The sequence below is a fragment of the Ambystoma mexicanum genome, chromosome 2p, assembly GCF_040938575.1.
Source record: "Ambystoma mexicanum isolate Mex_15411 chromosome 2p, UKY_AmexF1_1, whole genome shotgun sequence".
Classification (NCBI taxonomy): Eukaryota; Metazoa; Chordata; class Amphibia; order Caudata; family Ambystomatidae; genus Ambystoma; species Ambystoma mexicanum.
In genome coordinates this window covers 316,392,948-316,408,522 of record NC_090923.1, presented here as the reverse complement: position 1 = coordinate 316,408,522, position 15,575 = coordinate 316,392,948, and the positions used below count along the sequence as shown (strand labels likewise).

General features: G+C 44.3%; 1 protein-coding gene across 3 annotated transcripts in view; it reads left to right on the top strand.

The window, feature by feature from the left end:
• The window catches only part of ACTR8 (actin related protein 8), a 520,692-nt gene extending 505,910 nt beyond the window's left edge, over positions 1-14,782 (top strand). For all 3 annotated transcript variants that reach the window (XM_069643635.1, XM_069643636.1, XM_069643634.1), the window contains one exon: positions 14,072-14,782. In XM_069643635.1, coding sequence (XP_069499736.1) covers positions 14,072-14,215 — 144 coding nt within the window. In that variant the 3' untranslated portion in view covers positions 14,216-14,782. The remainder of the gene's footprint in view (positions 1-14,071) is intronic.
• The last annotated feature ends 793 nt before the right edge of the window (positions 14,783-15,575 follow it).

Sequence of the window (15,575 nt, the reverse complement as noted above, 5' to 3'; positions counted from 1 at the left end):
AAATTTGTCAGAGCAGGTTCTATCTCACCTCGAAGAGACTTGCTTTGCTGCTGAACAGTCTGGGCTTCTCCCTGAGCTTTCAGAAGTCTCACAGGACACCAACGCTGAGGCTCCAGTTAATCAGATCGGTTCTGGACATTCGGGCAGGGAAAGCTTTCCCCTCCTGCTCCCTGAGGAGAGATTTGCCAGTGTCATGTAAATTACACAGCAGAGACAAACATGATGGCGGGGAAACGGTTTTGGCCTCCATGGCCCCAGGCCAGGGTGGTCACGGATTTGTCCCTGAAAGGTTGGGGTGCTCACTATGATTATCTGCCGGGGAGAGGCATTTGTTCTCCAAGGGAGAGCCGGTGGCATATCAACAGGCTGGAGCTGCAATCAGGTTGTCCCTGAAGGCTTTTGCTTGTTCTCTCAAAGGGAAACACGTCCTGATATGATGGACAATACCGTGGCCATGCACTACCTGAACAAGCAATTGGGGGTACAATCCCTTCCCCATTGCAGGGGGGCAATGAAGCTGTGGTTTTGGCTGTTATACAACAAAATCTCTGTCTCTGCAGTACATCTGGCGGGGACTGAGAAAGGGCTGGCGGATGCCCCGATCAGGCAGATCACGGTTTGAGTGGGAGGTGTGCGAGGTTCAGCCACAGTGAAAAGTCAGTGTTTGCCTTAATCATAGTAATTGCTGTCCTTTGTGTAACTATTTGATACTGCTTACTTACTCTTGAGATAAGTCTGGCTGCTCAGCCATTACTACCACTTTTTCTGTGTAGTACAGGCTTGTACCAAAGGTGAATTTTTGCTGAATTTTTTTGGTCCAACAGGACCTTGCTCTATATTCTATTTGGGTGGTCTCTAGCATCACATCTGGCGTGGCAAAAAAAAATCCAGCCTCGTGTGCAGGTGCTACGGAGCTGAGTAGTGCGAGTACTGTGTTTCATTAGGGTGTTTCAGTCTCCAAACATCCGCCAGCCCAAAGTCATCTAGTAATGTCTGCAATACCCTGGCCGCTGGGGTGGGCCTATCAATTTTCCCATCAGATCTGTCTGCCTTTGGGTTGAGCACCCAGTTGAAGTCCCCTCCCCAGATTACCGCTCCCCCCACGCACGCGCCCAGATCAGTACATAGGGTTCTAAAATACGTCGCAGTGTTTTGCTTGGGGGCATATGTATTTATAATGCACACCTCTTTATTCTCTACCAAGGCCTTTTAATATGACCAACCTCCCCTCCGTGTCCACCACCTCTTGTGTAAGTTGGAGCGGAACGTGCGTTGCCACCCAGACCCGCACCCCCCTAGCGTAGGCAGAGTACGGAGAGCCCACTACAGTACCTCTCCACTTCTTCCCCACCAGTTCCAATTTTTGCTGGGTCAGATGTGTTTCCTGCAACAACGCAATATCAATTCTCTGTCTTTTTAAGTACATCATGACTTTGTTTCTTTTTAAGTAGTTGTTAAGTCCCCTGACATTCCATGTTACGATCTTAAGGTCTCCCATGGCTCATGAGTGTCTTCTTGCCTCCCATGTAGCGACTCCCCTTTGCCCACGTGATACAGATACAGCCCTCCATTTTTGCTTGTAGCTTCTCGTACCAGCTCAAACTCCCCATAACTATGTACACGATAAATCCCCAACTTCCCTCCCCTTCCCCCACCCGTCCCTTCCCCAACATCACACACCCTAACTGCTGCCCAGCTCCATTCCCGGAACTCAGGCACCCCCACATCTAGCCCTGCAAGCACCAAACAATGCACAGAGCTCAGTAGGGTGAAGTCGCCCTAATGGCCACTTAACTAAAACTGTTGTGGGGTAGAGAGAACTGCTCCTTAAGGCTCCCGTTAATTCAACATTAACCACAGTGCTTATAACATATAGTGCAATAGTCTGACCTTCTCTACTGAAGGCTGCGCAAGCGACTATATTCAAGTCGCACGTGCCGCGCCATCTTGCGGCACCTTCTTCGTGCATCACTTATCTCTTCCGAGCTCTTTCTCCGTCCGAACTTCTGACTCCTGGGGACATCCTTGCGCATCGAGCCATCCCATGGCATCCTCCGGGGTCTCAAAAAACAAAGTTTTATGTTTATGAATTACTTTCAATTTTGCCGGATACAGTAACAGATATTTGTGGCCCGCCTCTCTCAATCTCCGCTTTACCGTCCCAAAGTTCATGCGGCTACGCTGCACAGACAGGGTGTAGTCCGGGTAAGCCGTGATGTTTGCCGCTCCTCGTGTGATCGTTCCTCCCTTACGAAAGTGTTCCAATATCCTCTCCCGGTCACAGTAATTAAGAATTTTGGCTATCACCGGCCTAGGCGGGTTCCCCGGTGTCGGCCTGCTTGTTAGGGCTGTATGTGCCCTTTCCACTGCAAATCCTTGGGATAGGGCTCCTCCGGGTATCTCTTGCAGTAGCATGGATTCAATGAATTCCGTGGGATCGTGGCCCTCCAATCCCTCCGGCAGGCCCACGATGCGGATGTTGTTTCGTCGGGCTCGTCCTTCCGCCTCCTCCGCTCTGCTCTCCAAGTTGCCCACTCTTTGTATCAGGGCGTGCAATTCGGCTTTATGGGAGGCGCAATCTGCAGTATTCGGGCTAACTTCCTTCTCAAGGGATTCCGTGCGCTCTGCCAAGGCCCTGACATCCTGTCGGAGTAGGTTAACGTCCTCCTGCCCCTCTCCGACCTTGAGGTCCAGTGCCGTTTTTAGTTCGGTGATGGCTAGTTCGAGTTTAGATTCCTAGGCCGCCCTTAGGTCCGCAATCGCAGCTAGGACTTCTTAGTTAGCGCCCAAAGTCGTCATGCCGCTTGCAGGCAGCTTGTCCCTGCTCTTGGTAATGTCTTGACCCGGGGAAGTCGTCTAAGGTGGGCTGTTTCACCTTCGGCCTCACCGTTCTATTCGACATGACCCAGAGGACCTGTATTTTGCACAAGTGACAAATGTGCACTCAGTACGCCCCTTTCGCTAGGTCACCGTGCGGCCTGCGTCTTCTTTTGTTCCGGACATTGGTTAGCTATTTTGTATCGTCTTTCGTCTCCGGCGGTCCTTATCTCTTCCGCACCGATCTCTGCCGCCGTTCCTCCTGCACCATCCAGAAGTTCACCCCGCGTAGCCCAATCATTCACACACCGGCATGTGTATTTTCAGCGGTCGACGGCCCGTCATCACGCACTTTTTTGCCCGGATCATTACAGGATGTCGGGAGCTCCTCCAGATCGCGTCCTCCTACATGGCCCTTGTAGCCACGCCCCCCTCATTGCCTATGTTTATGTATGATTAGGTACCTGTATTAACAACAGCACCCCAATATAATGTTTTGTTTAAATGGGTACATTCTTTAATAGATTAAGTAGTTCATAATAGGTCTCCCGATCACAGCTGACATCTTGTTACCAAGATTATAAACACAATCCCTTGTAGGGACTTTTCATCAAATTGAATTTCATATTTGTTGTCATCAGTGATGTCAAAAATGACATGTGTGATGTCTTCTTTGTCTTGGGTGTTAGTCTTAGCATTGCAGTGGTGGCGCGAATTATGGTTGATTAGTGAATTTCTGAGGTTTTTCAGTTTTACTTGTAACCAGAACGTCCCTTTTAACAATGTTGTTTCTGTGAATTGCATAGGTTTTTATTAGTGCAACTTAACGGTAACGTCATTTTTAAAAAAAGTTTTTCAGTGAATTTCATGGATTTTTACCAGTGCATGTTAATTTCCTACAACTTACTAATATAATTAATATAGAAACATTTGTGTCCAATTTACAAAAGTCCACCTTAACACTCTGCCATTTCCCACTTTCTAGCATAATTTATAACACTTCTATACACTTTTTGCAACTTTTTCCACTTTTATTGTGTTTGTCGAAGTCTGCGAACGTCTGACTTCCTCGCAGACTTTTCAGACAGTGTCACTTGACCGCATGTGCGCAGCAAGATGACGTGTTTGTGAACACGTCCGCACTTCGCGATCTGTCCGTGCTTCGCGGAAAGTTCAGAACTGCACTTTCTACTGATCTAGGAACTTTCAAGCTCAAAATTTGCCCTTGCACAGCTCCTACACCGATCACTCATTATCCACTAACAATCTAGTACAGAGCACATACTTGGAAGAATATTCGCAAAACTGCTCTTTATCTTAGAAATGGCATCGGCTATTGCCATCCCTCCTCCCCAAGCGCCATCACCACCAGCTGGAGGACCTACACAACAAGAAAAGCACAGTACTTCCAAAGACAGTGAAGAGGACCAAGAAGATGAGGTAGAAGAAGTGTCTACCTCTAGCACCCAGAGAGAATCATGGGTGTGGCAGTTCTTTATCACTGTTTGGAATATACCAAAGGCTAAAGCTACCAAAGTAAAATGCATTGAGTGTGTACTCAGTCGCGGACTACCTGGACAGTACTCCTATGGGACCCCCTACACGCGCTGCCACACCCTTTCCAACCACTGCAATGCTCTCAGAAACGTTGTTCCTTTCTTAGCAAGTAGTAGGCTGTCTTCCTCAACCAATATTGTAACCACACAGTTTACTTCTGTGGGATAGAAAATCCCATCAGCTACCTTGCAAGCAATAAAAGAGGCTGTTGATCCATATCTTTCGAAGACAACAGTCCTCTGTATGAACTGCAACACACCACTCTGCAGGGGGGAGCAATTTCAAAGTGCTTTTGAAGCTGTAATCAAGGAGCATGAGAAACACTGCCCCCTACCTTAGATGTAGCACACGCGCAACATCGTCCCCTGTCCACCTGCCCCCCCCATATTAGTTTTGTGCCTCTTTCTTCATTTCCCTACCCACCTCACTTTCTAACCTCTCCTGCAAAACAGAATCAAAAAACAAAAAAATGGTTCCTTTTAGAAACCACCTTTCACAGTTACAAAATGGAACAAAAAAAATAATGTTATACACTCCATATACTTTACAATTCTCAGTAAAGTACATAGACTCCATAAGATTTTCCAACATTTCCATTAGCATTTTGTGTTAAGCTAATGGGAATAATGTGGCGTTCATCCCCTGTTCCAGGCACTGGAATGGGGATAACAGCCCGGCAGCCCAAGTTATTGGCCCAAGCGAAGCCGTTATCCCATGTTCCAGCTCCTGCAACAGGGGATGATGGCCATTAGCACCAAGGTTGCCAAAGCAGTAAGCCGGTGTGCAGAAGGCGAAGAGAGAACCCTATGACCATATTAAGCTTCCACGCACCAACTGCCACTTAATTCTTTACAAATCTTTTCCATCTACATTTACTTTATCCCAAAATATTGTACATGATGCTCCTAGAAATGTTCATATGCATTGTGCAGTAATAGAAGTGCATAAATGGAAGGGGCAGTACGGATGGGCAAGTGGTCATGAGAACCCAGGAGGGAAATGCCAAGGTGGGACACCACTGGGTAACTACTGGAGCAGAGGAGTCCCAAAGGTGGGATGCATTTTAAGCATAACATCCCTTTAACAAACTTTTTTCTTGTCAGTTTAATAGATTTTTATAAGTGAAAATGTTTCATGGTGTTACATCACTTTATGTTATTAATAATTCCTCTTTTCACATATATGAAAACTATAAAGCTCCTTTAAGGAACATATTTTTTGCAACACATGCTTATGTCTGTTTTCAGCAGTGCATGCTGGGGATGGAAATAATTGTTCAATTGCCTACGGCATAAGGCTCCACCATGACCCCAGTTGAACCAAACCACCCCTATTATTCACTGCACATACCCTGCATCCTATTTCAGTGTCCACTATACCATAATAATGTAACCAATGGCCAGTGCTCATGGCTTGCAATGATGGCCAATCTCCAAATCAATGGGGCATAGGATTCGGCTATGCCGCATTCCCCAATAAGCAAATCGGAATACTCATTTGCATTTGCCGAGGGCCAGGCTCAGTACCCAGAAACCAAATGTATATTACTAGTTTTTCTACTTACATTCTTAATCTTTGGAAAAATAAAACACAAGACATGTTTCCAAAAACATGCCTGTGGGTCCTTGCTAATGCTCGTCACGCAGGTTTTTTGTAATCTAGTCCACCACTTCAGGCTGTAAACGCAAGCAGAATGTTTTCCAATCCAAACCTACTGCTTCGGCCATTCCGCATGCCCCAATAAGCTAATTACAGTACACTTTTCTCCTTGCTGACAGCCAGGCCCATTGCCCAGACACCAAAGTTATTTCCCAGTGTTTGTTGTGTACTTACTATGAATAATAAAAAAAATCTAAAAACACAGGACATTTTTGCAAAACCATGGTTTCCAGTTCTTGCTGACCCGCCTTGTGCATCTTTTGCTGCAAACCCACCCAGCACTTCAACCTGTACCCACGAGCACATTTTTATACCTTTCAAACCTATCCCAATTTTGAAAATCTTTACCACCTAGCTGGTGAACATGACCTCTTTAACACCCATTGGTCGTCGTTCGTGGTCATGGCCAGTAGCCAGATTGTCCGGATCATGACCTTATTCCATGATCTGGGCAATCATGCCACTACCAATGGCCACAGGCTATACCTCAGTCACCAAAGGTATAATCAGTGTTTTTGTACCTACATTATTGTATAGTCCTATAACTTAGCCCCCACTTCACAAAATGCATTCAGACTTTGCACAAACATTCAAGGTTTAGTCTATAATCTTTCTGAAAACCTTTGTCCACATTCGTCAAACTGGTACAAAGTTATAAGCCATCTAAACATTTTGAGACCCACTCTAATTTTGCCCCCTCAACAAAATCCCACCAAACTTTGCAAAGCCATTCATATCTAGATCTTAAATCGTTTTGCAAACTTTTGTGCAGAATCGTCAAATGGCACCATATTTGTAAGCCTTTGCAATATTTTGGGACCCCACCCTCTAATTTTGTTGCCTCTTGACAAAACAGCACCACACTTTCCAAAACTATTCAGTATTGGGTCTAGAATGAATTTGCAACATTTAATGCTGTTTCATTGAGTGGCACCAAAGTTATAAGCCATTCAAAAACTGCTTTTCACCAACCCTGTATAGATGCCCCCGGACATCTAAGATGTTCTCGGACATCACAGGACTGCCCCGGACTGTTTGCGGCCATCGGGGAAGAAAAACTTTTTAAGGCCATATCCCATCCCATCCTCCTCACCCCTCACCTTCCCAGACAGTTGTATTAGTTTGATAAGTGCAATGTTGTGTTTTTGAATGTGTCTCCGATTGGTTCAGAAGGCGACGTGAGGTCTGCGGACATCGGGCGCACCCACTAATTGGATGGTGAAAAGCGTGAAATGCGTCAGATTTTTAGAAACTGCTGCCATGTTGGATTCATGAACATTGCGCTAAAAACTTATTAAAAAACACAACATTGCACTTGTCAAACTCATCAAACAATCTCTGGAGAGGTGGGGGGTGATGAGAATGGGATGGGATATGGCCGTAAGAAGCCAAAAATGGGTGTTTTTCATCTCCGAAGTCCACGAACAGTCCAGATGTTCGGGTGCATTCCTGTGATGTTCGCATACACCTCAGATATTCTGGGACATCTACACCTATTTCTACATTTACAGGGTTGGGGAAAAGCAGGTTTTGGATGGCTTATAACTTTGGCGCCACTAAATGAAACTGCATGTATGGAATTCTATTCTAGACCTGATTCTGAATGGTTTTGGAAAGTGTGGAGCTGATTTGTCAAGAGGGAACAAAATTAGGAAGGGGGGGGTGGTCCCAAAATATTGTGAAGGCTTGGAAATGTGGTGCCATTGGACAAATCTACACAGAAGTTTGCAAAAATATTTTAGATCTAGATATTCCATTATTTGTAAAGTTTGGTGGGATTTTGTCGAGGCGGCTAAATTAGATGGCTTATAACTTTTTGTCGGTTGACGAATGTGGACAAATGTTTTCAGGAAGATTATAGACCCAACCTTGAATGTTTGCTTAAAGTCTGAATGGATTTTGTCAAGTGGCGGCTAAGTTATGACTATTGTATGTACATACATTTTGACACTTTTGAAAAAATAAAACTTGGGCGGATTTCTAGTAAACCCGTGTAAGGAGCATTGGCAAGGACCTTAAAGCATGGTTTTGCAAATATGCCTGTGTTTTATTTTTTGACAAGTGTCATAATGTAGGTAAAAAGATATGTGATATACCTTTGGTGACTGACGTATAGCCTGCGGCCTTGGGCAGTGGCAGATTGTCTGGTTCATGTCATAAGGTCATGACCCAGACAATCTGGCTACTGTGCATAACCATGAGGGACGGATTTGGTAACCCGGGGTGGTAATGGCCTTCATCCCCCATTGCAGGGGGCTGGAACGGTGGATAACAGTCCAGAACCCTCGTTATCTGCCCTCGCTTCGCTTGTGCCGATTAGTTGGCTGCCGGGCCGTTATACCCGTTCTGCCCCGTCCAGTCTCTGGAACGGGGGATGAACGTCACATTATTCCCATTAGCATAACATAAAATTCTAATGGAAATGTTGGAAAATCTTATTGAGTCTGTGTATTTTACTGAAAAATGTAAAGTAGATGGAGTCTATAAGATTTTCTTTTTTAGTTCTGTTTTTTAACTGTGAAAGGTGGTTCCTAAAGGAACCTTTCTTTTGTTGTTTTTGATGTATTTTTTAAAAATATTTTGCTGGGGCGGCTCTGACATAAAGTGGGGAGGGAAATGAGCGAAGAGGCACCAAGCACTAATATGGAGGGACAGGTAGACAGGGGAAGATGTTGCACGTGTGTTACTTCTAAGGTAGGGGGCAGTGTTTCTCATGCTCCTTGATTACAGCTTCAAAAGCACTGCGAAATTGCTTCCCCATGCAGAGTGGTGTGTTCCAATATATGCAGGGGACTGTTGTCTTTGAAAGATATGGATCAACCGCCTTGTTTATTGCTTGCAAGGTTACTGGTGGGATTTTGTGTTTAGGTGCGTTACAAATGCCATATCATATCAGTGAAGTAGGCTGTGTGGTTACAGTATTGGGTGAGCAAGATAGCTTACTACTTGATAAGAAAGGAACAACATTACGGAGAGCATTGCAGTGTTTGGATTTGGTGTGATGGTGCATGGAGGTGGTCCCGTAGGAGTACAGTCCACGACTGATTACAAAGTTGCACTCAGTGCATTTCACTTTGGTAGCTTTAGCCTTTGGTACATGCCCAACAGTGGTAAAGAACTGCCCCACCCATGATTCTCTCTGGGTGCTAGAGGTAGGTACTTCCTCTACCTCATCTTCTTGGTCCTCTTCATTGTCTTTAGAAGTACTGCGCTTTTTTTGTTGTGTAAATCCTCCAGCTGGTGACTCCTGGGGAGGAGGGATGGCATTAGCTGATGCCATTTTGCTAATATTCTTCCAAGTATGTGCTTTGTACTAGATTGTTAATGGATAATGAGAACGGATATGTGTAGGAGCTGTGCAAGGGTACAATTTTAGCTTGAAAGTTCCTAGATCAGTAGAAAATGCAGTTCTGAACTGTCCTCTAAGCACGGACCCGATCGCAAAGTGCGGGTGCATTCGCGGACACATCATCATGTGGAGCAGGGTCACGTGGCTCTGTCCGGAAGGTCCGTGATGACGTCACACGTTCGCAGACGTCAACGGACACAAAAACAGTGGAAAAGGTTGCAAAAAGTGTACCGAAGTGTTAAAAATTATGCTAGAAGGTGGGAAATGGCAGAGTTTTAAGGTGAAACTTTGTAAATTGCACAAAAATGTTGCTATATTGGGCTAAGTATGGTATTAGTAAGTTGTAAGAAAATAGCATGCACTGGTAAACACCCATGAAATTCACCGAAACAACTTTGTTAAAGGGACTTTATGGTTGAGTTGCACTAATAGAAACCTTTGAAATTCACAGAAACAACTTTGTTAATGGGACTTTATGATTAAATTGCACTAATAAAAACCTTTTGAAATTCAATGAAAATACTTTGTTAAAGGGACGTTATGGTTACAAGTAAAACCGAAAAACATCAGAAATTATGGTAGTGGGGAAAACCTGCCCCTCCAATTGGGAGAGCAAGTCGACTCTCCGCAGATGGCACAAAGGAGAGCAGAGGGACATGTCCAGCAACTTAGCATACAAGTGCTCCACAGTCTTACAGCGTGTCAATACATGACCAGTTTCTATCTTGTTATTATGCATTCTACATACTCTTTCCAAATAAGGGATTTTAGATCAAGAGCCGATAAATTCCATAGTGGGCAATACATTCAAACGCATGCATAGCACAAACAGCTTAAGGTCCATGCTACTTATCTTGGTCAAGTAAGGAGCCGGTTTATATGGCTATGCCATCCTTGCCAAGCCAACTCGTAATATCAAGGTTTCTCGTGGAGATTATCCACGTTTCTAGATATATCCTAATTTCTTGCTTTCTTCTTTATTTTAACCTCGTTATTGGGATCTTGTTTTAATGTCCATTTCTAGATTTAGCTGTTAGTTCGGCCAGGAATTTGTTTTTATTTTGATCACCAGTATTTTTCCCCTTTAACAAAATCAGGTAATTAGATTCCTGGTTGCTACTAATACATTTTGCATAGAATAGAGTTCTTTGGACATACCACAATGTACGTAATGATGTCACACCATACACCATACTCCAGATATAAAGCCTCCACTGGTACTGATTTTGGTTCATTGATAACCAATCGTAACATTTTCCCTTCCAACTGTTCAAACCATGTGATTTGTTCATGATTCAATGCCACCATCCCATAAAGTATTGTGGGTATTATACTTGTCCTGTACATCTCAAGCAACCCTTCAATGTTATAGCATCCACTATGAACAATGTAGTGCTTTATTGCCGCCCCCTTTCTCCATACTTTTTCCATCACCTTGTCATGGTAAAATGTACAACTAGGATTGGCATTAATGTAAAAGCCCAGGTATTTCTATTCTGTAACTCTAACCAATCAGACATCCTCAATACGCCAGACAAAGTTCTCTCTACCAATATTTTTCTTACTCAAAAGCAGATTTTCTTTCTTTTATAGCTATATTGATGATCATCGCATTTCTCGCTATGTATTTCATCGATCTTAAAAGATCCATCTTCCTGTGTTCTTTCCTCTGCCTCATCCTTCCAAGGCAGAGGAGCATTTACATTGGCAAGACCCGGTGCAGGCTCTCATCTACTATGTATCTTGGATGAGAGAGGCTAGGAAAGATGATCAGCTCTTTATTGGTTACGCTGTTCTGCCAGTACTGTGACCAAACGGATCTTGCCAAGGTTGATCATTCCTTGCTTCTCGGAATGCTACAATCTGACTAGAAAGTATGTGCCTAATGGTCTCAGAGCCCATTATACCAGAGAAGTGGCTGCCACCTCTGCCCTGCATAGGTGAGTCGTGGTCATTTATTTATGAAAAATCGCAGGGAAAAAGATTTTTGTCACAAAAACGCTTACTGAGTTACCATTGAGAACAGAGTGAAGGACATGGTCCTTTACAATTGGGTGAGAGAATGTGACCTGAAGACCAGATGTTGCTGGGGAAGGTGGAAACATAAACCAGGGACGATGACAAGCCAGAATGACATAGGAACGGGTTGGTGGAGGAAGTGCTGAATTAAGGATGGAGGGGTGACAGAAAAGTACTTTTGGGGTGTCCATGAAGGGTAGAGAGAGAGGAAAACAGGGTTGTGTAGTAAACATAGAGTGCAGTGCCAGGAACCAGGCTCTTCAGAAAGGAGAGCTCTGAGGTTGGATTTAAATAGTGGTAGAGTTGGAGTAATAAAGAGAAGGGGAGGAAGAGCATCCCAAAGTAGGGGAGCAAGGAGAGAGAGTGGAAACAAGAGGCAACACGGGGGGGCTCAAGTGGTGGCAAGGAGGGAAGCTGAGGATGATCGTAAAGAGCAAAGACGAGAGGGAGAGGAGCCGATAGGGTTGAGTGAGTCCATGGACAGTTTTGAAGATGATGAGAAGAAGTTCATACAGCCCATTGTTTCGTAGACAGCCAGCCACTCTGGTGATGGACAGAGGAGGTAGAGGTAAAGTGAGAAAGATTAAAAAGTGTGTGGACTGCGAAATTGAGGACTTTGTTCAGAGGTGAGAAAGCATAGTTGTGAAGTCCATAGAGAAGAGTGGCACAGTAGTTAGATTTAGAAAGGTCTACGAAGGAGATTATCTGTTTAGCGGTATTGAAAGGCAGGTGACGATCGATATTTCTGATATTCAGGAGTGAGCTTGGCTGCAGTGGCAGATTTGGAGAGGAAGCGAGAAGTTGTGATGGGTCGAAGATGACACCAAGGTCAGGTCACGAGCATAAGCAGAGTAAGGAAGTAAAGAAAAGGAGAGGAAGAGATAGCCTGTTTGCCTGGGCAGTAAAGAACTTCAGTTTTAATGGAGTTGAGCATGAGCGACAGAGACACCATCCAATATTTGATGGCAAAGGGACCGTTTGACAATTTTGACAACAACTTGTCGGATAAGGAGTGAAAGGAGAAGATCGGAGTGTCGTTAGCTAAGAGTTGATAGGAGAGGCTGTAAGAGGACATCATGGTGCCACAAGCTAAAGTATAGAGACACATCTGTCATGTGGCAACATGGGTGCCTCTTCAGACGTTTGCTAACCATTACTGCTTGGATTCTCTTTCGGGGCAGGACGCCCGCTTAGTTAGGGGGGTCCTCCAGGGTTCTCTAGTCAGTGTGGTGTCCTTGCTCACCTCCTGCCTCCAGATTTTCATACTGCTGGGAGGTCTATCAAAGATGAGGATTCCAAGATCCCACAGATTCCTCATCACCCTCCCTACCTGCTGCTCGTGGCGGATAGATAGTACATCATCGGTTCTGGGATCCCTCAGCGCCAGAGTGAAACTGAGGTCACACGGAGCAGCGACTCAATATATACTGACCCTGATGTCATGTTGGGCACGTAGAGGCGTCAGACGGAGCTAACACAAAGCCCCGTTGCACCCCCAAATTGTGGAAATGTTTCCAAAGAGCAGCTGCGCTGTTGATAGGGTTATCATAGATGAGGAATCCGTGGTGGGACATCCACCTGAAAGAACATTACTGAAAGGCAAGTAATTTGTTCGTTAAAATGGGGATATGAGAGTCGAAGCCTGAGAACTGCTGCTATTGGAGCGGCAGTCAATCCTAGTCACCCATAGTTGCTTGAGTCATACCTGTTCACCAGTTTCTATGAAGATCCTAGGATTGGGGGAAGGTGGGTTGCTACTATATCTGAGGGGGTGGCCCCTCAAAACTGCTTACAGTTGTTAACCGAATTAAGCAAAAGTTGGAAAGGGGGCTTGGAACTGCACTATAGGATGGACAGTGGACTGCTGCTTGCATGCATGCATGCATGCATGCATGTATACTCAGGATGGCTCTCCCTCCTAATGCCAGTTGTCAGTACATACAATTTAAAATACTGCATCAAGCATATTTGACTGCCATATTGCTACATAAGCTAAATCCTATGGTATGGGGGATGGGCCATGCTGAGGGCAGAAAGCAACGTTTTTTGTATGTGTGGTGGGAATGTAAGGTCATATTAGGATTTTGACCAAGGTGATGGAATTACTGTTCAGCGGCAATTTCTTTTATAGAGCTGCAGATTAGGGAGTATTTCAAGTGAAGGGTTACCTAGAGGGCGTTGTATCGACCAGCACTGCGTTAAAATGTACGTATGGTAGTACACCATTTTGCATGCAATCTTGGACAGGAAAGCTTTTCCATCTGATTAGATGCCCCCACATATTGTTGATTGCATACGATTCAGTGGTGAGGATTAACAGGGGGCTAGAGACTCCAGGTAAGGTAGTTGGGAAAGAGAAGTGTTTTGAAGTTTAGACCCTTATCATGATGTGTAGATGACGCAGTCTGAGAGTGTAAATGCTATGTAAAGTTCTGGTGAATTCTTTCATTTTAAAGCTGGCAACGATGTACTGTTTGTTAATCTGGTGTTCCTCTTGTTTTTTCATGCTCTACCAGTTTAATGAATTGTAGTTGTATATATAGAAAAAGAGAGTACTAAACCATAGTTTTTAATCGCTGTATACATACCTATTCTTTGTTTTTATTAAAGAAAGTCAGAGGACTACTTTTTGATTCTGTCTACATCACTGTCTTTGTACTTCAATTGTAGGATATGGATCCACGCTTGATTGCTTGGAAGGGAGGTGCCGTTTTGGCCTGCCTTGACACCACCCAGGAACTCTGGATATACCAGCGGGAATGGCAGCGTTTTGGAGTTCGAATGTTGCGCGAGAGAGCTGCATTTATGTGGTGATCTAGCGAGATGGTGCCATCACCGAAAGGAAACGAGACAAAAACCTCAACACTTCTTTTTCTTGGCGAAAAGAGAGCGTACATACATTCGGCCCCACATGATGCACTTTGTTGAACTAAGACTTGCCATTCCAACACCTCGGCTACATATGGAATTGTTATATTGCTTATTTACACATTGGTTTACAACCCATGTCGCACCATGATCTACTCAGCCTTTCACCTTGCAGAAGTGGGAATAATTCTATCTTCCAATTCGAGTTCCGACTATGAAGTACATAGTCTGATAAGTTTTGAAAATCATGTCTGGCTGGGAGATAGCAATTTCATAAGCACCAAAACATAACCGTGCAAAATTAGATTCATTTATTCATGGAAGGAACTGGCAATTTCGAGTGGATAAAAAGGGTACACACAGAGAAAGTTCAGACACTTTGTTAAAGATTTAGGCTATGGTGTTCATTTGTCTCCTCTCCTGCAAACTGACTGATATAACATCCAAATTGGAAGTTTTCTATTTATTAATAAAATGCACATAATAATGATTTAATTATTATTTTGAATCCAAGCTGTTGTTTTTGCTTTTTTGTTAGGCTTTTAACAGATGGAACTGTCGGGGAGAATATGGGGAAAGTTGAACTGAATGGGTTAAACTACAGCAACTAAGATGATCGGAAATACAACTACTGATGACTGAATGTGAAAAAGCATGCTAAATTAGATGTGATAGTTTGGGGGCGGCTGAAATACAACCCAGCACGTTCGTGTGACACCCTAAATCATTTGATTTTGGACCCAGGAGTGGTATAGGGGTGATACTCAGGACCTGACGGGGGCAAGCAGGGGCTCTGCACATGCCAGTACCAATGATTTTCCACAGATAAGAAAGCACATAGCTCTTCCTAAATGGACTCAAGTGTACAGTGCTAAACATGAAGGCTTTTCCCTTTTAAGGGAGGCTTTCTCAGAGTCTGGTGCAAATGTACAGGGGATGTTGTCAATATAAGCCACACAACTGACACTAGAGAATCAATCAAGATTTTAGTGCCCGCTCTAAATCTCACGGTTCTGGAAATAGTCTTTCCAGCCCACGGCATCTCGAACATCAAGAGACTGATCCATGTTACATCAATTTATTCAGCTGTTGTTCCCATTTCATACTTGACCAGCATTACCAGAGCATGAAATGGGCTAGAAAACATACCCACAATTTTTCCAACACTGATGTCCTATGTGGAAACTGGCATCAGCCCCAACACAGTACAAGCACATGGTTGGATGGTTAAATAGACTGATATGAAGTCCAAGATGGCCATTGCGCCTATTACAGGCTTTATCCACGGGTCCAGACCCTCTGTTAG